Below are 26,436 nucleotides of genomic sequence, written 5' to 3' on the forward strand. Positions count from 1 at the left end.
TTCTAGTTATCCCTGCCTGGTGCCTTTTCCCTGCCCCTTGGGATTCGGCTCATTGAGCTCAGACACACTGTGACCAGATTGGACCTGCTGTATTTTTCACCTTGATCTCCGTCATTTATAGGAATTTTGTGTTGTTTATTGATAGGGCGCTGAGTATCCTATTCCTATTTATTCTCTGTCCTACCACCTTGTATTGCACTCAGCTCTGGAAGATATTTTATTTCAGTAACCGGGACCTGTGGGAATAAAGGGGGGGGGGGGTGGTTGGGGTTTGTTCCTGGCACATAGTTGTAATGCTGTATAGTTCTATTAGCATGTTTATGTAATGGCGTCCACGTGGTGGACGAGTTATTGCAATGTTTTCTTTTGTGTGTTAAATATGTTCATTACACACCGTGCCTTGAAAATCAATAAAAATGTTTATAACAAAAAAAAAAAAAGGAAATTACCGACCACATAGATAAACATGGTTTAATGGGGAACAGTTAATATGATTTTTGCAAAAGGAAGTCTTGCCTTCCAATTTACTAGTATTTTTTGAAACTGTAAATAAGTATACAGATAAAGGTGAGCCAGTTGATATAGTGTATTTGGATTTTGAAAAGGCATTTGACAAAGTCTCTCATGAGAGTTCTCAGGAAATTGAATGGTCATGGGATCTGAGATAGTGTCCTATTGTACCTTAATAACTAGCAATCAGCACGTTTAAAACAAATCATAGGAAGTACTTTTTCACTCAGTGCACAATAAAGCTGTGCAAACTGTTGCCAGAGGACGTGGTCAAGGCAAGTAACATAGTGGGGTTCAAAGGAGGGTTGGAGAAGTTCCTGAAGGAAAAGTCCATAAAAACAGTTATTAGCTGGGAAAGCCAGCACTTATCCCTGGGAGTGAGATAAATTATTTGGGATCTGACGGGTAATTTTAACCCAGACTGGCCACTAAGGATAGACCTTGGTCTGCCCCAGCAAGGCTCTTCTCATGTTCTTATATTATTATTCGCCAGCTTGGCCTTGGTGCAAAAAATGTAGGGCAGATATATTATTAACTACTAACATCCAGGACATCAGCCGTATGAAAATTACTTGTGAATTAGCCAAAACCATGTTGCATTATAAACAGTGTGCATATTGTACATTTGAGCACAGTAAATAAAAGATACTGCACCAACCCTCTTTTTAGTGGGTCACACCTGGGAACAGATGCTTGCTGGGTCAGCAGAGGAAAGCATGTGTCATCATCTTGGGCTAACACCCTTCAAATTTAGCTCAGAAGTGGATACTGGGCTGCCCCACCACCCTGTGTAAAGTTATAAGTAAAATGTCTTAAGTAATGAGCGGGCAATTGTGAAGAATGGTCTATAAATCTCATTACCACAGACTGCACTTATATCTTGGAGGAATTTATGCCGCAGATAAACTAGCTATTGTGCCACGGTTACAAACTCCATCTAAATTAATTTAAAAACGACAAAAGAACTAGGCACACGAGTGAAACATTTGAAAGGAGCCCCAGAAGGAATGTAGTAGCTTGTTGGAGAGGATGAGAGAGAGATTCGGGTTTGACTCCCCCAAGAGGGAGCTGGAGACGCTGTGCTGTAGCAGCTTATAAACCCCTGCCACCATCTTAGGGTGTGGATTCTCAGCTGGAATTGAGTTGTGGATTCTTAGTTAACTTTTCGGAAGGCAGGATGTCTCTACCTCCTGTTTACATTGCTAACTCAGTTTCAAATATAAATAAGGATTTTATGCGCACATTATAATTTTTTTCCTATGTGAATATATGTACATATGCTTATAAAACAGGTAAAAAAGAGCACACTTTACTCACATTGGAAATCTTAATGTGTACTGAGACATACGTGAATAATTCAGATCTGCTCGTGTCGCACAGTTTATAAAATATTAGCATAAATCGCCGCGCGTCCAGTTACGCGTATAAATAACTCTACTGCCAATAGTTTTGGACTTTATCCTCCCTGAGCCAATTAACTCGTCCTGAAGGGTTTAAAGCCTTAACACTAATAGCCCTGCAAAAACAGTTACTTAAGACATCATACATTACTTTAAGTTTTAATTTTAATGAAACCTCTCTCTTGTTGATGAAATGGCATTTCTCCAAATTAATTTAGACTCTGACCAAACATCTCCACTGAAGGATCTTCTGGTCACTCATCACATAATTTCTTAATCATTTCGGTATCTATACCTCACTAAACTTGATATGTCAGGAAGCAGCCATGTAATTAGTCTCTGCTATAATTGAAAACAGAGTCACAGATTCATTACTAACAATTTCATTTTGCAGAATTAACCCCAAGTAACTCTCAGGCCGATGCTATAAAGCGTGCATAAAAAAAAAAAAAAGGACGTGCGTCCAAACCGGGCATCTGTTTAACGCTCGCACGTCCACCTCTCCTGGCCAGGCGACGCTATATTGTAATGAGCTGCCGGGTTAAAAAGCATCGGGCGCCCAGGGGAGCTGTGGCTGTGCGTGCGTTGAAAAACAAAAGGACGCGCACTTTGGATGCAGATTTTGCAGCGGCTCCCCACATCTCTTTCTGCCTTCCTAAAAAGATATTAATTTTTTATATCAAACTGAACTCCCCACGTGGGAACAAATTGTGATGCTGCCTGATGTCATAGTTTGTTTTTAGAAAAATGGTGAACCACATCTGGGCGTGAATGCCACTTTTTTTTTTTTTTTTCATTAATGGTTTTTATTGCTGTTCTTAACAAGTGATAACACGCAAAACATATACAAGCAGATCAGCATATTTTCTATGAAACATCAGGATATGATACACCATAATATAAGAAAACTCCAAAAAGTTCCAAGATGTTCCCTCCCCCCCCCCCCCCCCCCCACGCATGCTATGTAGTATCAATAGAACTCTGGGCAACCAGAGAGCCATATCTCCAAACTCCATGTGCGTTAGCAGTAAAGTGTTGAACAGTAAGATTGAACCTAAAACATAAAACTTAAAGGTCAGTCTATGATTATAGCGTGAACTTCAAAGGGCGCCAAGATATGTAAGAGCCCCATACTTGGTTAAACTTAGCAAGACGATGATACTTCAAGGCCGTGAGGCGATAGAGGGTGCAAGTGAATGCCACTTTTTATAAAGCAAGTGTTAACCCTCATAAATGAGCAAAAGGCACAGACGCGGGAGCGTTTTTGTAAATTGTTCACTTATAATAATGCAATTTTTTTTCTTGCAAAGTGTAACAAGACTGCCTTGCTCATAGTTCTCCAGTATTTCATTTCATAGTTTGCTTTTATGCATTGATTATGTAAAATCTATTAGTGATGCACTTTTATTAATATTTTGTTTCGATCACTTAACCCACAATTTCCCCCCGAGTCCTTTTTGGTGATTTTGACTTGGGACATGAAAAACCCTGTGCACTAAATATCTGCAACTTTGGACACACTGCATGACGGCAAGAGCCACAGACGGAGGCGAGAGGCGGACCCTGGGTGCACGGACCCTTAATCTTTCTCCTGCTCGCCTGTCAGGGAAGCAGCGGGGGTCGGGGCGGGTGACGGTGATGATGAGGCCGTGTCAGGGAGTTACAGTATTCAAAAAATAAAAATAAAAAAAAAAAGAGAAGCGGCAGTGCCACGATCTGCTCCTGGTACCCCCTAATGCTCCTCAGTAATAGGAACCACAGAAAAATGTGTTTTTTGGTGTTAAATCTGTCCTGTTAAAAAGTGCATGTCGGGTGCACAGCAATTTATTGCATCGAGGGTAATTGCTAATAGCCTCATCTACATGGCATTTACATATGATAAGCGCTATTAGTTGGACACATTAATCCCCTTATTGCATTGGGTGTTAGCCTAGTGCATCCAGAACGTGCGTCCAATCGCTGGTTAAGCTGTGCACTAGCCTGAGCGCACATAGTGCATCGGCCTGTCAGAATCTGGCACGTTTTAGCTGTTGTGGGGTTCATAGTTTATGAATTTAGCTCCAGATTTATTTTAACTTACAGAAACTAAACATTACCACTAAACTGGAGATGGACCAAGCCCTGCCTGCTTTATTGATCCAGGCCATGCATTAATTGACTATTCACTCACTTCCCTAATGTGTCAGTGGCAAGAGATCACCGCAAATGAGAAATGTCGTCAAAGTTTGGAACAGTGGGAGACGTGCTATTAAATTAAGAGGAAGGACTTTGGCTCACCACCTAGGATAGCTTTTGGGTCAGATTTAAAGCCTTAGGTAGAAATGCTGCAATACATCTGATTTTGCAGACCTTTGAGTATATATCCTATCTTTTCTTGCACCACTTTGTGCTCTGTGCTGAATGCTTTTAAAAACTATGCAGGTAAGAGATTTTGTTGTATAAATACGCAAGAAAAAAAATCCAAAAATGCTAGACACTGAAAAATATCAATATGTATGAAAAAGGTCTAGCACAAATGCGAGTAAGGATTGTATGAGAGCATCTGGGGAAAACCTCATATAGTGCCTTCAATAGGCTACTGATACTCCATCCCCACTGATGCGCATGTTGGATGTGTCATAATCATTGGTTACCCCAGAGCAATGTCAAAACAGCCAGATGTGCAGATCTAGACCGTAACCGCGCAAAGAGCTTTCACCGTAGACACATATTGACCACCACAAACTAAGTACTTATGGCTGTGCCGAGATTTATGTGCTGACAGCATGCTTACAAGTGATTCCCTGACGAAGAATTGATTTTCGAAACATTGCAGTGTCAGGATTGATACACTCACAGCATGAAGACTTTTCAACTATAATCTTGGCGCCATAGCAGTGAGCACAACACAGCAGTCTGGTAAAACAAGTCATTGTCTCCCAGTACATCCACAGTGGTGGATTTATACCTGACTTTAGCGATAGCTTCACAAGTTAGTAAAGCATCACATGCTCTGGGGTAACCAAGGATTATGACACATCCAACACCCGCATCAGTGGGCTTGGAGTGACAGTAGCCACCCTATTGAAGGCACTATATGAGGTTTTCCCCACTTACTCACATTTGTGCTAGACCTTTTTCATACATATGGGTAAGAGATTTTGGCACATTTTGTATAATTTTCTAATGCAGAGTCATTTTAAGGGTGAATATTCTCTCTTTGTATGTAAAGGCTTTAATTTGTCACAAATACAAAATTCAGTGCAAATTCAAACCATTTTGTGACTTTGGGCTGGTCTGGTCCTTTCGCCTCGTCTGTGAGGGAAATAATGAAAACAGAGCACATTGAATACTCCAGGGCATTTTTGTCCAGGGGGATTGCTTGCATAGAGAGTGTGCCAATTGGCTGCAGATTCACTCACATGTATGCTGACAGAGTGCGTCTCCAGTGCCCGGGATCACACTGCACTGCGATCCTGGCACAGAATCAGGAGGGGCCACGATTCAGGTACCGGCTGGCTGGGGTGAGAAACCAGGGTTGGTTGTTTTTATTCCATTTAGCAGGGCAGAAGGGGGAGGGCTGGAGGGTCGGGCCCAGTTGACACAGATGTCCTTTTAATTTTACATTTCAAGGGTTCTGGCCAGCAGGTGGGTTGGGACTTTTGTGGTGGGAGGAATCAGGACAGGAGGCCCGCGCCGGTATTTCTTGTTAATCTAAGGAGGAGTGCTACTGAATTAGATATCCTTTTGAAGATATCCGGTTAAGGTGCTAGCTATCCATCCAGCCACACTCCCAGAAATGCCTCCGGAATGTCTCTTTTTTTATCCTGGCTAAATTACAGCTGGATAATGACTGCCTATAAATTAGCCGCAGAAGTGGCCAAATATGGCAAAACTTGCCACTTAGATGGATAACATGCGGGTTATCTGCACAAATGGATTTTGAATGTTGACCCTCTATGAGGATACATTTCAAACAAATACATGTAGCGGTATATATGGAAGATCTTTCCAAGTGTTTTATAACCCACGTGTATGATATATGTGCGTTTTATAAAATACAAGTATCCCTACCCCGCGAGAATATATGCAATGCATTGAAACCACCTATAATCAATACAATGAGCTTGCATACTTTTCCTACCTATTTTAAAGTATATGGGCGAATATTTTACGCACGAAAGTAAAGAAGAAGATCTCGCTCAACTAAATCCCAAATCACACAAGTCGACCAATTTTAAAATTTTCATGCACAAATTAAATTAACTGGTTTACCCATCAGTCCACCAGTTTGCCCAGTCCTCCCTGATCCTTCATCCTGAACTCCCCTCAGTTTACCTAAACCTCCCTCCCAGTCATTACTACACAATAAACACCTTTAGTAGCACTTACACCAGATAATTAGTACGTGTAAAAATGCACGAGTAAGTTGGTTAATGTATTCGTGTTGTCTTTTAAACAGCAATGTACGTGTGTAAGTGTTGGCCCTGCTCCAGAACACCCAGCCTGCCGTTTTTACGCATGTATATGTGCACGCCGAAGTGTAAATATGCGCTTTATTTTCAGATTTTATAATATATGGAATACACTAGTAAAGGCTACTTGCATGTGTATATATGCTAATTCTTTTTCAAAATTCACCCCATGTGCGAGTTTCACCAGGGACCAACTATGGATAAAAGTTTTCCCTTCCTCTTCCACAGATGGATAAATGTCTGTGCGCACCTCTGGAATGCTCTCTCCCTTCTTTTGCCTAACTTTCTCTGCCTATCTTCAAATCTGATTCTTCCATATTTGCCTCCCTTTCACCAGGCTACCAGAAATTTTGCACTTTCTGTGCTGCAATCATCACAAACTGTCCCATGTTTTATGGTCCCATCCTCCTGTTTGCTACCTTTTTATCATGATTGTCTTCATTTAATATTTAGTCCTTTTGGAAAGCAATGTACCAGCTTTGGCATCTATTGGCCTTTTTTGTTATTTAGTATATCTTGGTAGTTACGGTATTTTAGAAACATCAACATTTTTGAAGTACATTTTGGGTGTGCTTAGCTCAGGAACCTATAACGGAGGAGACGGACTGTAGATTCTCTCTTCTGTTCTTCTTCTCCCTCTGGCTGGAAAGTACTGGTAGAACCCATTTTATTTATTTCCAAGCAATGGCCTCTATCAGTCCTGCTCTCCATTCCTCTGGGCCAGCCTCAGCGGGCTCGTTGTTCCCTCCAGTCCTTTAAATTCAAGGAACCCAGACCCAAAGGAGTTACACTCCTGAATCCCAGGACAACGAGTTCTGCTTTCCTATTCTCACCCTGTCACCCTCAACCACAAGCTGCTCTCTTCGGATAATTCCAAGGTCTCTTAAAGATATAAGGCAATCTGCCTGCAAGCTGTTCTAGTCCTACCTTCTTTGGCTATACTTGTAGCTTGGCCTGCTCCACCTGTTGCCCCATTTCCTTATTTGCTGGTTTCAATAGCCTTTTATGTCTCTGCTCCAGTTTGCAGTATAGGTGAGATTCTGGACTCTCCCTGCATCTACATCTCAGGTCCTGGGGTGTCTATTTCTTCTTTTTTTTTTTTTTCTTTTTTGTTTAATTTATTAATTTCAACAAATTACAAAGCAAAAATCATCTTTGCACAGAAAGTAAATTAGATCTTTATCCTACAAACAATTTTTCAGGAAATAAAACTGAAGAAAGTCAACAAGAGTCAAAACCCTCATCTCAATCTAAATACACAACCATAAACAAGGGAATACGTAATACAGAGATTTTACCAGTAATTATTTCTCAATCAAAGAAAATAAAGAAAAAGTAGTATACCATACGCTTAAATTTAACAAAAACCTAGGTTATTAAAGGGGGTATCTTAAGACCAGAAAACTCAGAGTTTTTAAGGAAACTACTCAGTTGGTCTGGACTAAAAAACACATAAATATTGTTCCCTTTTTTAATGAGACATCTACAGGGATATCGTAGAAGGAATGATGCTCCACTATCCAATACCTCTTTTTTCATATTTAGGGATGTCTTACGGCGGTCCTGTGTAAGTATTGAGGTTTTGGAAATAGTGCCTCATCACTAAGTTAAGATCTTGGAAGGAAGAAAATGTAATTAGAGTCGCTCTTTCTAGAACCTCCTCTGATGAAGTCTCTAAAAAGGCTGTCAAATTTCCGAATTCTATTGAATTAGTAGGATTTGCTGTCGTAACTTGTTTCTTTTGAAAGGGTAGAAAAACACTTTTACTCAAAACAGGTAGCTTTTCAATAGGAATTTTTAAATTTTTCTACAAAATATTTTCTCACTATTACAGATACGGGAGCACCAATTACTTTGGGAAAATTGATCATTCTTAAATTTAAACGACATGAGTAGTTTTCTAAAGATTCAATTCTCCTAATAGCATTTAAACGCTCTCTGACTATTGAGGCATTTACATTTTGTAACTGTCTAATATCAGACTCCATAACTTGCATACAGGCCGATACAGTACAGTGCGTTCCTGCCCTTGGATGCGCGTTTCCCTTACCCCTATTCAGTAAGGGGCGGAAAACGCATGTCCAACCCGTGGCACCTAATAGCGCCCTCAACATGCAAATACATGTTGATGGTCCAATTAGGTATGCCCGCGTGATACAGAAAGTAAAATGTGCAGCCAAGCCACACAATATCGTGGCGGTATTAAGTCTGAGGTCCCGAAGGGTAAAAAAAAAAAAATTTTAAACGGGCCGGCGGCTGACGGGCCAAAATCCGGACGCTCAATTTTGCCGGCGTCCGGTTTCCGAGCCCGTGGCATCGGCTGTCAAACCCGCTGACAGCTACCGCTATGGGTCAAAAGGAGGCGCTAGGGGCACCCTGCAGCGCTTCTCACCCCACAGTCATGGGAGGGGAAGTGAAGGAAACAGCTTGATCTTCACCTGGAACTGGAAAGAAGCAGCGATGTAAGTGCTGCGATCATTAGACCCGCCCCCCCCATGACGTCACTAACATCGGACAGTTAAGACAGCCTCAACACCAGGCATCGTGCGCCGAAGGGGCGCGACAAAGGGGCTCTCCCCTTTGTGCACCCCTTTGTGCAAACCTTTGTGTATATGTAAAAAAAAATTTATATTTATGTTTCCTGACGGGCCAAAATCCGGACGCTCAATTTTGCCGGCGTCCGGTTTCCGAGCCCGTGGCATCGGCTGTCAAACCCGCTGACAGCTACCGCTATGGGTCAAAAGGAGGCGCTAGGGACGCGCTAGTGTCCCTAGCGCCTCCTTTTGCCTGTTTCTACCGCACCACCTAATTTAAATACAGAATCGCGCGCACAGGCGAGTGGCCTGTGCACACACTGGGAGAGCGGGCGTTCGTCCGCTCTCCCGCGGACTTTACTGAATCGGCCCGATAGTGAGAGTATGATCCGTTAGGATTTTTTGATGATCAGAGGCAACAGCGGCCAGTTTATTAGAAACTCTTTCCAAACGCTGAGATTGATCCCCAAAAACTTGCATAAGTCCCGCAGTCAAGTCCCAGAGTGATTCTAATGTAGCCACTGCTGGTCTCATAACAATCTTAGGAATATCTGGGGCAGTTGCTGTCCCTGGTAATACAGATTCCAAAAGATGACCCTTATTCTCCCAAAAGGGATGGGAATTGTATACTTGTTACAGCCCCTTCGTCCTTTAAGGATGTTGATTTTGGACTGTTCTCATCAGACTTTCCAACCTGGTTCGACGCTATGCTTCTTTCTACCAGGGGACTAGCAATTATATTTGCTGTCTCCCAAGTCGAAGCCTCATCCCCAGGGAATTTTAGCAGTGTTGTTCTAGGGTCAGGCGGTGTAAGTGAAACATCCTCAGGCGAGAAAGGTACTCCTTTACCTATACTGCCAATGAGGCTTACACTCACGGGGTCAGGAGTGGATACTGCAAAGTCAGTGATGAGCTGTTGATCTGGCAGAAGTGAGGGTTCAGAAGGGAAAATCCTCACTTTTCCCTTCCTTTTGTGAGACATAGTCTTAAATATACCATGCAAAGAAATGTCCACGAAATAGATCAACAACTTCGCAGATATAATACTACTTAAACTTAATTAACATCGGACAGTTAAGACAGCCTCAACACCAGGCGTCACGTGTGGGAAGCCAGATAACATCAAGGGGCACCCTGCAGCGCTTCTCACCCCACAGTCATGGGAGGGGAAGTGAAGGAAACAGCTTGATCTTCACCTGGAACTGGAAAGAAGCAGCGATGTAAGTGCTGCGATCATTAGACCCGCCCCCCCCATGACGTCACTAACATCGGACAGTTAAGACAGCCTCAACACCAGGCATCGTGCGCCGAAGGGGCGCGACAAAGGGGCTCTCCCCTTTGTGCACCCCTTTGTGCAAACCTTTGTGTATATGTAAAAAAAAATTTATATTTATGTTTCCTTTGTTAACTAAGCTGTTTCATTGTATTCGACTAAGGAATGTTTTCCTGCTTTTTCTGTTTCACTGTAAACCGGCATGATTTGCATTTAATGCAAGAATGTCGGTATATAAAAGTTAAAAATAAATAAATAAATAACCTTTCCTCCTTGTGGGGACTGAACGTTGAGGGAGTCCAGAAGGTCTTCTCAAAAGAAAGAAATTTCAACTTTTCAGGACAAAGCCGCGCTGCCCTTTGGCGTGCGCGGCTTAAGCTGCGCGCCGTTGCAGACCTGGTCTTATAGGCACCTCCCAGCGTCAGGCGGATGAGACTTCACGACGCCACCACCTTCACACCAGGATCAGCGAGTCAGATCGAAAAGAAACACTTTTTTTCTGCAGGGTAGTGTCTCCTCAGCAAGGAATCCCTCCTCACCTCCTCTCAAGCGGGTCAGTCCTGTCTATTTCTTCTTTACTTTCCTCTACAACTTTTTTTTTCCCAATAAACATATCCCTGGGACCTATATTTCATATCCTGTTTCTCTGATCCCTCTGGTATGTTGCGGCAAATATAGACCCCATCGCAACTTCTCTGATCTTTTTATAACCCCTTACACAAGCACAGGGCTGTGAAACTTAATTGTGCTTTATGAAGAGTAATGTTAAAACACAGGACTGTTCAGTTCCAAAATGTGTTGGACAAGAGCCAGGACTGACCTAAAATTTAATTCCGTAAGTTGGGTGAAATTAGTTCTACAAGGAGTCTCATAAATTAAACTCAGTGGCACGTGAAACTTTATTACTAGAGAATCTCTAAAGGGAGCCTTGTGGCTTAATCAACAATTATGTGATAGTGCTCCTCTAACCCCAGTGTAAGCCTCAAGGATGATTAAGCAAATAAGTAGCAAAATGCAGTTTGATTAAATACTGCAGGCATCTGGATCAGAAAAGCATGAAGTAAAATGTTGTAAATTAATCAGGAAAGTATGAGCTAAATGCATGAACAAACTTTATATAGCATACTAGTGGAAAGGGCCAACAAAATGACGAGCAAAAAAAGGCATATATGCACCCAGACTCAGTCCACCGGGAATGCTTTAATATATGCCGGCTTTCTGCAGGGGTAAAAGCACATGAGCTGTGAGCCAGCACACATGCCGGTACCCAAAAAAAAAGAGGCCGAATAATGTTCTAAAGCACCGCGGGCTTACAAACACATTTTTATTACATTTCTTCCTCAATTAAGATTCCTAAGGAATAGTTTTAGGTGGAACACCAAAGCAAATGAAAATCAATCAACTTCTCCCTAAAAAAGCACCACAAACATGGTTTTTCAAGAGTGAGAGAGACAGCACCTAACATACAAACCTAGGGAGAGACTGGGATCCTAGAAGCTATTCTGCTGCTTAATCAGTAAAGTGAGCTTCACTTTGGACATGAACTAAGTAACTCAGTAAAAGGAAACTAAACGCAAGCCTAGGGATTTTCAGTTTCAGTTTTTTATTTTCCTAGGAATCTATCAATATTGTTATAATGAACAAAAAGATAGGAGAAAATCATTGGCAAAAAAGTTATTTTTTCCCCACTGCTTTTGTCTGGTTTTTGTTCATTATAATATACAGTGATAAATTTCAAGCAAAATTAAAAACTTAAAATGAAGGTCCCTAGGTAGCATAGCAGACTTCCAATTTCCTAGGTGTAAACAATTTTGTCATATATTTATATAAAGACCATAAAATTGCCATACTGGGTGAGACCAAATGTCCATCAAGCCTAGTATCTGTTTGCAATAGAGGCCGATCCAGGTCACAAGTATCTGGCAGGATCCAAAACAGTGGATAGATGCCATGCTGCTAATGCCCAGGGATAAGTAGTCTAGATGAAAGCCATCTGGTCCTGGACAGTTTCCATTTGGCACTTCTGTGGCTGAGATTGGGGCTGCCAACTTATCCTTCTGCCTCTCAGTGATTTACGGAAGCTCCACCACCTCCCCCCCCCCCCTTTAAATATTCAGCTATGTCACCACCCTAACCTCCACACTATTGGCATACAACTCTTCATAAAATTCCTGAAAGGTCTTGTTTATGGTGCGTAAGTCATGTGATATCACCCCATCTTATATCTAATGCTATGGATTAATGTTTGAGCAGATCTCTTCCTGATAGCCCTGGCCAACACAGATCCCATTTGTGCTGCTGGACCTGGGGGCCTTTGTTGGCCAGTAAAAGCCAGCACTGCAGCGAAAGCATCAGCTCACACAAACTCCAATGCTGACTGGGCTCCATTGCCATATAGTCAGAAGCTGCACAGAAATACTGCAGGCCTGAAGACAAGAAGGAGATTGATAGCTTGTGGGCTCCGTTCCTAAATCAATTGAAAGATTACCCACCTGCTACCCCCCCCCCCCCCCCCCCCCAGTCCCCTGGAGACTCACCCTCCTTCCTCCAGTTGCTTGTTTATGCAGAATCGGCTGATCGCCTCACCTTTCTTTACTTTATTTATTTTTTTTTTTTAAAGCTTTAATAAGCCAGAATGGGGGAGGCAGAATAGAAGGAAGACAACTTCAAACAGAAGCTCTTCCTGAGCCAAAACAATCTCTCACCCTCTAAGCTCCACCAAACTCCATCTGGGGCTGGAGAACTTTCACAGGGCTCACTTAAATGGGAAGTACCAGAAGCCAGGCCCGCAGATCTCTTGTCAATAAAGCAGAAAGGGCTGAGAAATGCAGAACTGTCCAAAAATTCTCCAGCAGGCCAAGCAAAGGCTGAAACCTGAGAGTCAGGTTCCTGCTACACCAGACCAGCACATCCTGCTCTCTGCTGAAGACAGAGAATACCGACTTTTTTGCTGGAGCTGCACCAAACTACCAGTGATAATGTCATAAAAAGGTATGTCCTCTATCTCCTGCTAGTAGGGGGGGAGAAAACCCTCACATCTGGAAACTGGGTTTGTCGTCTCCTGCACCACCCAAAATTTAACAATGAGTACATCTCTAATCACAAGGCAAGTCTCTCCAGAAAAGTGGTACCAGGTCTCCCCTACTATAAATATTATGAGAATTCCTTGCTTTAATGTTATTTTAAAAAATACAATTTGAGTACACATGATGTCAATCTCTTACTTGTTTTTATTTTATTTTAAAAACTCTCCACAGATTTACAAAATAAATCAAAAGCATGCATTGTTCCAAAAAAACGTTTTAAGTTACAACAAACACAGAATTTGGAAGAAACCGGGGTCTCTAGCAGCCTTGCAAGCAGTCAACTCTTCACCTAGGTTTATTATTAAGAACTAAGCAGTAAAATATGTAGTTTGATCATTAAAGTATGGGAAAGTTTGTTGACACAGCAACTTATGTACCCAAACAACCTCTGCCTTAAATGACACCTCAAAGAGGTTGTGTAATTTTTGAATGACTTCAGTTTACATTAGTATCACGGAATTTATTTAACATATTACTGAAAACATTCCTTATAACCATCACACTTAATCTGCATGCCTCAGCGCCTCTAGACTGTTTTGTATTTCTGAATTCCTTGGCCAGTTTCTTAAAATGTTTTCAGAGTTCATTGAAAGTTGTGGTAAGGACAAGAACAGGCAGTAGGACAGCATGGGAGACCCAATGGCCCTAACCTGCCAGCATCTGCTTTATGACTACGGCCCTCGGCGGAAAGAACGCACAACAATGAAATAGCAAATCACAGAACAGCCCTTTCAGGAAGTGATGTCATCAGTGGGAAAGCATTACCCAATGAGATGAGCTCCGAAAAATATTATTATGCAATAGCCCAATACACTGCTACTGTGCAGCAGCTGAACGGACAAGCAATGGGACCTTTAATTCAGTAAATGGAGCAAAATAAATTGAAAGTCAGAGCAGCCCACTCTGAACAACGGCTGGAAAGTCTCATTTATACAAAGTTATTTCCCTTTCCACATTCATTTTGATTTGTTTGCATATTTTGTTCTTCACAGTTGTTCACTGTAGAATTTAATGAGATTTTTTTGACAAAACTAAATGAATAAATAAATAGATAAATTTACCCTTTTCACTGCATCCACAAATCTGCCCTGGGTCTCTATACCCTACAAAATACACACACACACACACACACACACACACACACACACACACACTTTTCCCTCATTTCGGCTTCCACGTGGCAATTTTTCTCCCTTTCATCAGGTTTCTTTTCATGTGCTTTTTAACCATTTGGAAATTGTACAGTAGGCGCTGCACTCCTGATAGTTATTTGGGATGCCTTTTCTGAAGCTGAAGGTATAATTTCAAGCTCCAGGGGCCAGGATTCTGAGCACTACAGTTCGCTAATGTCACCTGTAAAACTCATCCAGGTCCCAGGGCTGGACTAGGCGTCCCCTGCTACTTCCACTGGCTCAGATCAGATGCCTTCAGTCAGCAGAGCAAGAATCCTGTCTCTTCCTGGTAGCAGGACCGCAGTGACCGAGTCTCCTCCTTCCTGCCCATGTAGGCCCAGTGGACACCACTTCCCCTACTGGCCACCTGGGCAGCAAGAGGGATGCCCAATCGCCATGGCAGGAAGAGGTAGGAGGCATCGGTCTTAGTGTTGCGGGGCTGAAAGAAAGAAACAGGCTTTGGGAGGGAGTTGGGGATGAGTGTCGGGTAAGCACACAGCCCAAAAAGGAAGGAGCAGGAGCAAGAGGAGAGTCAGCCCGGCCCACGTGGCTGAAGAGAGGAAAAGGAGCAACATCTGCCAGGCCTACCAATGGCAGAGAGAGATGAGGTGTCCCGACTGTCACAGGGGTCAAGAGGGAGGCAGCTGCAGCCAAGACTGAGAGAGAATGTGCGTGTGTGTGTGTGTGTGTGTGTGTGAGTCAGAGAGAATATCTTGGGAAAGAGCATGTGAGTGTGTAGGAGAGCACGTGTGTATGTATATGTGAGAGAGAGAGCATGTATGCATGTGTGTGAAAGCATGCGTTAGAGCATGTATGGATGAGTATGACAGAGTGCTATCATGTATGTGAGAGAGCATATATGTAGGTGAAAGAATGTGCTATGCCCCCTCCCACTCTGAATCCACTAATCCATAATAATCTCAGGGAGACTGGAAATCAAAAGATTTCTGGGTATGGAGATTAGGGATTCTTTTGATCCTTATTAGTTTTAATTATTAGGTATTATTTACATGTTTGCTGTTTTGAAATATTTTATTGGTGTTTGGCAAATTTTTAAAAATGTAAGAGTTTTTCGTTATTGGATGTTTTTCTGTTCATCAGCTGATTTAAAATATTCTTTTTCTTAGTATAGTTGTACTAATTTTAATGATTTTCATATTTCCTGATTCATGAGGAATGGTGATGTATCTGTTTTTCCACTGCTGCACTGCATACAGAATCTGGCTTGGTGTGGAGTTCAGTTCAGTTTTTGCCTGCACATTTCTATTTACATTTTATGGTTTATTTAATCTGCATTTGGTGAGAGTCTGTCTATGTTTGCATGTGTGACTGAGGTGAGGTATTCTATTAATGTGTAGTTTCTATGTAAGGATCTATAGCAGCCTGGCTTGTTTTATTTTCCTAATAGGAGGTGTATTGGTGTTTTAGGGCCTGCAGTGCTGCCTCTTTATGGGTTGTTACTGTATGAGTGCTGGTACTTAGTGCTGGTATGGGAGGATTATTATATTGTAATTGTAATTCATCTTACTTATGACTTTGAGGGCCAAGGCCACACTGAACATATTTTACAATAGACCTAATTAGCAACCTCTCACAAGCTGATCTTTCATATCACCCTGCTCTCTGGAACAGCCTTCCTGCAACTATTAGGACAGAGAGTGATCTTTCTCAGTTTAGGAAGAATTTTTCTCTAGCCTTCCCAGACTATTGTTCGATATCGTTAAGCTATGTTTTTGTTTGTTTTTTTTATCAAGAGATGTATAGCAATGTTGTTTGTCAGTTGTTTTGGCATGTTTATGTTTTGTGTTGCATAAGGTTTCGTTATGCTTTAGGGTGTGTATTGACTGTGAGCTTGATTGATCAGCGGAATAAATGCCATATGGGTTCCAAGTGTCTTTTTTGCAGGGTTTTCTGGTTGATGCCAGAGTAGTGCATGTAAATATAGTACAGATGTGGTTGCAAATTATATTTTTTACTTCAGATTGTCTTTTTCACGGGCCCGTTACTTGAGGAAAAACAGATTTTGGTCGTGGGTGGGAAGAACACCTTTACTGGACTGAAGGCACACAACTGTGAGAACCACTTTTGCTGAATGGATTCTATTAAGAAAACATTTAATACAACTCGAAAACAAGGGAAATGGCTGTTGGGTCTCTGCTGGTCATTCTCCTCATCTAATGGGTCAGGCCCCGGGTCATTGTTAGAGGGCTTTGGTATCTGACTGCAATGCTTGTTGGTTATAGTTCCTAATTGTTTGATGTAAACCGAGCTGATTTGATTTGTATCAAGAAATTCGGTATAGAAAAGCCTTTAATAAATAAATAAATAAATAAATAAATAATGCTCAGAATTCAGGCAGTGGAGCTCCAATCCCAGTCACAGAGAGAATGATATCCAGTGCCAGCACAGAAATAGCTTCGGAGATGCTTCATTATGCAAGCCTCCGTTTTTTCATACAACTAGGCTAGGCATTTCAAACTAGAATGATTTCCCCATCCTGCTCTATGCAGCACTGCTATATCACAAATGCAAATAAGAGAAAAGAATAGCTAAAGCTATCTTTATAGCATCATCATTTAGCATAAAAATGAGCCCGTTTCCTGTAAATGAAAATTACGACATACCTGAAGAACTGATCCACTCCCAGTTCCTTTCCATTCCTGATGAAACGCAGGGTGAAAGGTATTAGGCTCTCCACATCACATGGAATATGACCAGGCTGTAGGTAGTATCCTGGAGTTCTCTGCAGCATTGTCACTTTCGGAACATCTAAAGAAAACAAACCAACCGTGAATATAAATATAGTAATAAGAAATATAAATACATAGGCACAGAGGACAACTTTGCAAGGCATTTCTGTGGGTAAACATCATAAGCATGCGTGTTTACCCATGCTGAGCACATGCTGTCCCAGGCATGGGGCGCGGGGGAGCGGTTCTCGCTTTTCATGCATATTGCGTGCACGTAACTTTTCCCAAAAATTGCAGGTGCAACTTTGTGAGGGTAAATCTGGTGAGATAATATTCAAAGTGGACTCATGTGCGTAAGTTCCACTATGAAAACTGGTGTAGCTTTCACGCGTTTTGGACACCTAGTTTAGGAGGACTGTAGGTAAATTACTCCCGCAGTGAGTGTGTGTGTGTGTGTATAAATATAAATTCCATCTTCAAATTATAAAAAGACAATTGACTGGCTTGCAGATGATCTCGACAGATAACAGCATAATCTACTTTCCTCGAAGGTGATAACAACTCACAAAACATGCAATAACTGAGATAAGGATATCATGAAACCTAGGCCCGATTTTAAAAAGCATGTATACGCTTAAAATTGGGTTATACATGTGTAAATGTACTTTGCCCATGTAAGTTGGCTTTTGAAAATTGCTACAATATCTGCCATTGAATTGTCCATAGGATATTCACGTTCACTTTACACATGTAAGAAAAGGGCAGGAGGAGCCTGGTCAGCAGCTGCCCATGATAATATGGGCATTGGGCTTGGCCTGGCCTCTTGCCTGCAATGGCAGTTTTGCAGGAGGAAGGGGAGTTGGAGTTAGCCATTGCTCCTCTAGGTCTCAAACATAGGCAAGGCCTTCTGGCTTTGTGATTAGTACGCCCTAGAGGAGCAAGGAAAAAAGGGGTGTAACTTACTGGGTTCCATAGTGTGGGAGATAAAATCTCCCGCCCTTTGTTGTGCCTGGACTGTTACTCATAGGGGCAGATTTTATAAATCTGCGCACATGCGTACTTTTGTTCGAGCACCAGGCGCGAACAAGAGTATGCGGGATTTCAATAGATACGCGCGTAGCCATTAAAATCCGGGGTCGGCACGCAGCCTGCCTCTGTTCCCTCCCCCCACCTTCCCCTCCCTTCCCCTACCTAACCCACCCCTCCTCCCTGCCCTATCTAAACCTTCCCCCTACCTCTATCACGAAAGTTACGCCTGCTCAAAGCAGGCGTAACTTTGCACGCACCAGGCCGACTACCGCGCTCCATGTTCCGGTCCGGGGGCTGGTCCAGGGGCCGCTGTCACGCCCCCAGAATGCCCCCGGGCTGGAACCTCGCCCCTGGACATGCCCCCGAAACGCCGCGTCACTCCCGGCACACCCCCGACACGCCCCTCCATGCAAGCCCCAGGACTTGCGCGTGACCCGGGGCTTGCGCGCGCCGCCGAGCCTATGCAAAATAGGCTCGGCGCGCGCGCAGGGGGGGGGGGGGGTATGAGCGTATCTTACGCGCATACCCCTTTGAAAATCTACCCCATAGTGGGTAAGCAGGTAGATTGGGACTGTAAAGAGAGCAGGAAGAGGAGAGGCCACACGCCTTCGCTGCCCATATTAATGGCTTTTATAAATTGCTACGATAGTATGTTACATTTACTGGTGTAAGTCCTTTAAAAATTACCTCCAAGTATTCTCAGGATGGCTTCTTAAAACAAATACAAGTAGATATTTGTCTAATAGTGGAACATATTGGTAACCAGGGGCAGTAAGCATCTTCGGCATTCACATTTCTTCACTATCATCGCATCATCAGCTTGCACATAAATACACAGGGGTAAATATTCAGCAGCTGAGCGGCTAGTTAAGTTAGCCGGATACACATACAGTGGACCCTTGAGTTATGAGTGGCTTGACCTATGAACAACTTGGGTTACGACCAAGTTGTTCGGTTTTGAGTTACGACCCAAATGCCGCTTGTGTGTGCTTTTTTTTTTTTTTTATTCGCGGATTGCTTGTAATTGGTCGTTCTTTACTGCCAATAGTGGTTTTTTTGGTCTTGGTGGGCGGCACTTCTACAGTGATTGGCTGGCTGGTGCTACTGCCAATGGGGCCTGCCCATCTCAGGCGCAAGTGGGCAGACCCGGCACAGCATTGCAGCAAGCAAAAGCATCACAGGACAGCACTAAGCTGGCAATGTACAGTATCAGGAGGGGAGGAAAGAGTATGCTGGGAGGGGGAAATGAGTGTGTGGGGTTGGTGGTTTGGGTTTTTTTTTCTGTTCTACACCATTTTTTTCTTATTTCTTCTCCCTGCAGAACGTCACCTTTGTCTGTTGTCGGCAACGAGAACCCTGGTGGACAGAGCTACAAACATTTGTAGAGAAAACCCATCCAGAAGGAGAAAAAGCCAATCATTGCATTCACTTGCTTAATGAAAATGTCATGTCATATACTACAGAAGAGTGTTGAAGAAAAGACAGAAACCGACAACCTTAGACCAGTTTTTAGTTGCGAAAGCGTTGAGACCTAGTGAGTCAGAAGCAGGTCTTAGTGGGCTACAGACTCTCCCAAGGAGAGAAAGGACACCAGAGAGCCAGATTCCTGATGTTCTTATGGAAGGGGACTCACCTTCCAAACAATAACCACCTTCCATTTCCATCCTCCCCCTTCCTCCAAGCCAAAAATGTCAACTTGAATGGTGAGTACAGTGTGAAATTATTGTTTCTGGTAGACTAGGCACATTTTATAACTTTTTGGTGAGTACACTAGGAAAATTATTGGTGTTTCTGGTAATTACGCACATTATACAACCCTTTTTTATTATGAAAATGTTAGGTAAGGGGTGCTTTGGGAGGTTCAGAACGCATTATGGGTATTTCCATTATTTCTTATGGAAAAAATAGTCTTGACTTACAACTAGCCCTCTGGAACGAACTGAGTTCCTAAGTCAAGGGTCCCCCTGTATCTGGCTAACAACCGGCTGAATATATCCGGCTGAATATATCTGGCTAAATTAGAGTTAGCTAGAAATGTGGAATCCAGCTAACTTTAGCCCTGCCCTATGATGTGTCTAGAGTTAACCGGCTCACTTTGCTCCTCTCCGGAATGCCTACCTCCCACCCAGAAACACCCCCAAATTACCCAGCTAAATTCCAGCCAGATAATTCATTATCCATCTAGAATTTAGCTGGATAAATCTTTTAAATATGCGGCTAAGCCATTTAGACGGATAACTTTCCTGTTATCCGTCTAAATGGCTTTTGAATAGGTTACCCCTTAGGTGAGGTTGATATTCACAGCGTGGGTTCAGCTAATTTTTGGAGTTAGGCTGAATGTGGCATTTAAAAGTTTACTTGTGGAAAGTCCAGAGCAGTCTGGTTAGTACACAAACAAAATTCTTTGCTCTCTTTAATCAAAATGAAGTGCCTATATGCAACACTGCCAACACTCCCAATGGTGTCAAAAATAGCAATAAATCAATGAACTTAGGAATTAATATAGGAGACCATCAAAAAACGGCAAAAGGGCTGCGAGTATTATCACTCATGCTCCTCCTTTTTTTAATTTTTTTTTTTTTTGACGCTGTATGCTTTCATCACAAGTGCTCAAAATCATTTTGTATATATTTTATATGCGTGCATTGAAAAACTATTATTGAAAAATAAGTGGAAAGGTACTTAGCTCCCCAAATTCCCTGGACTCGTTCAATTCGCCAATCCCTTTTCCAAAGTTGACACATCCAGAAAACCCAAGCTGCTTTAAATATTCAGCCAGAACGTCCCGAAGTTACGAACATGAACATGAGTCATATACTTGCAGCCCTTTCACCGTTTTTAGATGGGCCCCTATATTAATTCATAAGTTCTTTGATTTATTGCTATTTTTGTCACCATTAGGAGTGTTGGCAGCATTGCTATGTAGGTACAACAGTTTGGTTAAAGAGAGCAGAGAATTTTATTTTAAAATAATGACCTCATTCTTTAGCTAAAATTTAGCCACATAAAAAGAAGTGATGCAGGGTCTGTTCTGGAGGCATGGCTAAAGTTTATATGATTAACTCTGGTCTGAAAAGTTGATGACCTACAATTAGCCAGATAACTGAAAAATAAATTGTAGAGGGCCAAGCGTCTGTTCTCAAGATTAAAAAAATAATGTAGGACAAGTTTCTGATCTCCAAAATATCCTTTCACCCAAGATAAAATAGAATGTAGCAGGCCAAGTGTTAGGATTTCGCCTGCTACACAGTCTTATCCTACCTTCTGGACCCCTGCAATGATGCTTCCCCCACTAGCAGAGGCCCTCGGTAAGCCTCAACTCTAGCCTTGCTAAACTCCTCCTCTCTGCCCTTGCCACGCCTGTTGCGTTGGAGGTGGACCCTTGGCCCAAGGTGGGGTTGACGTTACCCGCAGGGCAAGCCCTACGGGTTGTCACCATCGGGAGGTGGAACTGGTTGGGAGACAGAGGCCAACTGGAGCTTTGCCAATACCAGCCCTCGTTCCCTGCAGGTTGAGCCCTTGGGTGCCGGGGCCGGCTGGTCTTAGGTGGACCTCCGTCAGATGACTCCCAGTTGGAGTAGTGGTAGATAGCTAGGGACTCGCAGACATAACAGGAAGACGGCGGCAGGTCTGGACGAGGCAGGGATCCTGAGACCCGAGCGCCAAAGAGGGCCAGGAACAAGAACAGGTGACGCCCGGGTAGTAGTAGGCTGAGACTGAGGAGGCCAAATCCAGGAGGATACCAGGAGACAAATGGAGGACAGGCTGGCATCAGAGCAGGCAGTGAGTAAAGCAAGGAACAGAGGTCAATAGAGCAAGGGTCGAAGCCAGGGGTCAGTCCAAAGCGTAGTCCAAAGGGTAGCAAGGGTCAAAGCCAGAGGTCGGTCCAAAGAAGACTAGGAAGGGACCAGGAACGGAGTCAGGAACAGGAAGCAGGAACAAGCACACGACAAGCGTGGAGACCTGTTGCCAAGGCAAGGAGCTAGTGATGGGCCCTGCCTTAAATAGCAGGGCCTGGTGACATCATCCAGGGCCGCGGGTTGGATTCCCACCGCAGCCCCTTTAAAGGATGGCAAGGTATGCATGCGCATGCCCAGAGGGCAGCAAAACGATGGATGGTGGAGACTCCCCGCGGCACCAGTGGGGAGACCCGCCGGGAGCTGGGGAGCTCCACAGCGGAGCCAGAGATGGCCGAGGAGGCAACAGAGACTTGGGAGCGCAGATGGCTGCCCACAGCTGCGAGGGAAGATGGGCTAGGACCGGGAGCTAGGCACAGGAGATGAGTAGGCCCAATCACGGGCCTGCTGTGGACGGGGCACGCAACAACGCCTCTGTTTCAGTCCTATGTAAACCTGGCTTGCCTATTTCTCCTTGTCTTCTCAAGGTGTCTCTCTTGGCTCTGAGAGCTGACCCTCATTCTTGTTGTGTCTTGTGGCCTTCAGGCCTTCTAGTTTCTTTCATTGCCTTGCCTTGTGATCTTTGGGCCTTCTTGTCTTGTGGCCTTTGAGCCTTCTAGCTTTTTGCCTTGAGGCCTTTGGGTCTATCCTGTTTCTTGCCCTTGAGGCCTTTGAACTAATTCTATTTTGTATTCTGCTTTGAGGCCTTCGGGCCAACTCTGTCTTCAGCATTGTTGCTTTTGGGCTTTTATATTTTCTGTTCTCTGTTTTCCTTGTCTGCCTTGTCCTATTCCTGCCCCAGTCTGCCTTGTTGGTCATTCCTAATATCCTGTCCTTGCCTTGTCTCATCTAGTTCTAGGTTCTATTCAGTACCAACCCTTGTCCAGCCTGTCCTACCTTGCCTGTCTTGTCCAGCCTGCCAAGCCCTGCCTGTCTTGTCCATACCTTGTAGGGATGTGAATCGTTTTTCAACGATTAAAATTATCGTCCGATAATGTTTATATCGTCTTAAATCGTTATAGAACACGATACAATAGAAATTCTAACGATTTATCGTTAAAAATCGTTAAATCGTGTTAGTGCGCACTAACTCGAGTTAGTGCGCACTAACTCCCCGTTAGTGCGCACTAACTCGATTTAGTGCGCACTAACTGAAAATGATACAAATAAACACTTTCCAGGTCACTGAAGGTCAGTTAGGAATGAATATGTGTTCCTATTGGCTGGCTGCCCTCTTATCTATTGATGTTACCAAGGTTACCACTGAGGTGATGGTTGGGGGGATGGGAAATGGAACTGGAAACTAACGAACACCAACAGAAAATGAAACAAAGTGTTCACACTTCCCAGGTCAGTAAAGGTCACTTAGGAATGAATATGTATGTATGTATTCCTATTGGCTGGCTGTGCTCTTATCTATTGATGTTACCAAGGCTAATACTGAGGTAATGGTTGGGGGGATGTGAAATGGAAACAGTTGGAAGCTTGACAAAAAAAGTAATGTAATGATCAGCACTCACGTGACTAGAACTTGTTTGTTTATTATTTTTGTTAGCAGGCACCTGAAATGCTAGTGCATGTTGAATTTGCCAATCACTGTGCATTTTAGAAAGGTGGTCCTGGCTGGAACTGTACACAGTTCAAATATATGTAATTGATTGTTGGTAAGTGTATTTTTTAAGTAGCCACACTGGCACCAGTATGTTTACTTTTCCTCCTACTTAACTCACTAGCTCAGCTTTGTAAGAAGGGCTTCTCTGCTTGTGTGTTGTTTTTGTTTGGTGTGAGGAGAGCAGAAACATCAGATCTTTATTCAATCTACTACAGTCATCTCTTACAGTGCCCTATCCCTATTAATACCAGGAGTGTTGTGATCTTCCTGCACACAGTGCCCTAACCCTGATACCAGTCTGAGACAGCTCCCTCCCTGCATTACTAGTGAGAGGCTGGCTTCACAGACAGGGGGGAGCTGCCTGACCCTCACTCCTGACTTCCCCCATGTCCCAGCTAGTGAATGGTGTGTGGGTGAGGGGGGGGGGGAGGATGGTGAAGTCTGAGACAGCTCCCTCCCTGCATTACTAGTGAGAGGCTGGCTTCACAGACAGGGGGGAGCTGCCTGACCCTCACTCCTGACTTCCCCCATGTCCCAGCTAGTGAATGGTGTGTGGGTGAGGGGGGGGGGAGGAGGATGGTGAAGTCTGAGACAGCTCCCTCCCTGCATTACTAGTGAGAGGCTGGCTTCACAGACAGGGGGGAGCTGCCTGACCCTCACTCCTGACTTCCCCCATGTCCCAGCTAGTGAATGGTGTGTGGGGTGAGGGGGGGGGGGGAGGATGGTGAAGTCTGAGACAGCTCCCTCCCTGCATTACTAGTGAGAGGCTGGCTTCACAGACAGGGGGGAGCTGCCTGACCCTCACTCCTGACTTCCCCCATGTCCCAGCTAGTGAATGGTATGTAGGTGAGGGGGGGGGGGGGGAGGATGGTGAAGTCTGAGACAGCTCCCTCCCTGCATTACTAGTGAGAGGCTGGCTTCACAGACAGGGGGGAGCTGCCTGACCCTCACTCCTGACTTCCCCCATGTCCCAGCTAGTGAATGGTGTGTGGGTGAGGGGGGGGGGAGGATGGTGAAGTCTGAGACAGCTCCCTCCCTGCATTACTAGTGAGAGGCTGGCTTCACAGACAGGGGGGAGCTGCCTGACCCTCATTCCTGACTTCCCCCATGTCCCAGCTAGTGAATGGTGTGTGGGTGAGGGGGGGGTGGAGGATGGTGAAGTCTGAGACAGCTCCCTCCCTGCATTACTAGTGAGAGGCTGGCTTCACAGACAGGGGGGAGCTGCCTGACCCTCACTCCTGACTTCCCCCATGTCCCAGCTAGTGAATGGTGTGTGGGTGAGGGGGGGGGGGGGAGGATGGTGAAGTCTGAGACAGCTCCCTCCGTGCATTACTAGTGAGAGGCTGGCTTCACAGACAGGGGGGAGCTGCCTGACCCTCACTCCTGACTTCCCCCATGTCCCAGCTAGTGAATGGTGTGTGGGTGGGGGGGGGGGGGGAGGATGGTGAAGTCTGAGACAGCTCCCTCCCTGCATTACTAGTGAGAGGCTGGCTTCACAGACAGGGGGGAGCTGCCTGACCCTCACTCCTGACTTCCCCCATGTCCTAGCTAGTGAATGGTGTGTGGGTGAGGGGGGGGGGAGGATGGTGAAGTCTGAGACAGCTCCCTCCCTGCATTACTAGTGAGAGGCTGGCTTCACAGACAGGGGGGAGCTGCCTGACCCTCACTCCTGACTTCCCCCATGTCCCAGCTAGTGAATGGTGTGTGGGTGAGGGGGGGGGGGAGGATGGTGAAGTCTGAGACAGCTCCCTCCCTGCATTACTAGTGAGAGGCTGGCTTCACAGACAGGGGGGAGCTGCCTGACCCTCACTCCTGACTTCCCCCATGTCCCAGCTAGTGAATGGTGTGTGGGTGAGGGGGGGGGGGAGGATGGTGAAGTCTGAGACAGCTCCCTCCCTGCATTACTAGTGAGAGGCTGGCTTCACAGACAGGGGGGAGCTGCCTGACCCTCACTCCTGACTTCCCCCATGTCCCAGCTAGTGAATGGTGTGTGGGTGAGGGGGGGGGGGAGGATGGTGAAGTCTGAGACAGCTCCCTCCCTGCATTACTAGTGAGAGGCTGGCTTCACAGACAGGGGGGAGCTGCCTGACCCTCACTCCTGACTTCCCCCATGTCCCAGCTAGTGAATGGTGTGTGGGTGAGGGGGGGGGAGGATGGTGAAGTCTGAGACAGCTCCCTCCCTGCATTACTAGTGAGAGGCTGGCTTCACAGACAGGGGGGAGCTGCCTGACCCTCACTCCTCCGGGGTATTGTGATCTTCCTGCACACAGTGCCCTATCCCTGATACCAGGGGTGTTGTGATCTTCCTGCATGCAGTGCCCTATCCCTATTAATACCAGGAGTGTTGTGATCTTCCTGCATGCAGTGCCCTATCCCTATTAATACCAGGAGTGTTGTGATCTTCCTGCATGCAGTGCCCTATCCCTGATACCGGGATGTGTGCAAGAAGATCACAACACCCCCGGTATCAGGAATAGGGCACTGTGTGCAGGAAGATCACAACACCCCCAGTATCAGGAATAGGGCACTGTGTGCAGGAAGATCACAACACCCCTGGTATTAGGGATAGGGCACTGTGTGCAGGAAGATCACAACACTCCTGGTATTAATAGGGATAGGGCACTGTGTGCAGGAAGATCACAATACCCCTGGTATCAGGGTTAGGGCACAAGTTCTAGTCACATTGACTGATCACATTACTTGTTTTGTCAAGCTACCAACTGTTTCCATTTCCCATCCCCCATATACTGTCAGTAGGAAACTTGGTAACATGAATAAAT

The 26,436-nt window shown here is 44.5% G+C and overlaps 1 protein-coding gene across 1 annotated transcript in view; it reads right to left on the reverse strand.

Annotated features, from left to right (window-relative positions):
* HMCN1 (hemicentin 1) overlaps window positions 1-26,436 on the reverse strand; it is a 688,208-nt gene that overhangs the window by 437,254 nt on the left and 224,518 nt on the right. Inside the window, 1 exon segment of the mRNA XM_029617466.1 lies at window positions 17,054-17,198. Within this exon segment, the coding sequence (XP_029473326.1) occupies window positions 17,054-17,198 (145 nt within the window).

Source organism: Rhinatrema bivittatum, chromosome 10 (genome assembly GCF_901001135.1).
Source record: "Rhinatrema bivittatum chromosome 10, aRhiBiv1.1, whole genome shotgun sequence".
NCBI lineage: Eukaryota > Metazoa > Chordata > Amphibia > Gymnophiona > Rhinatrematidae > Rhinatrema > Rhinatrema bivittatum.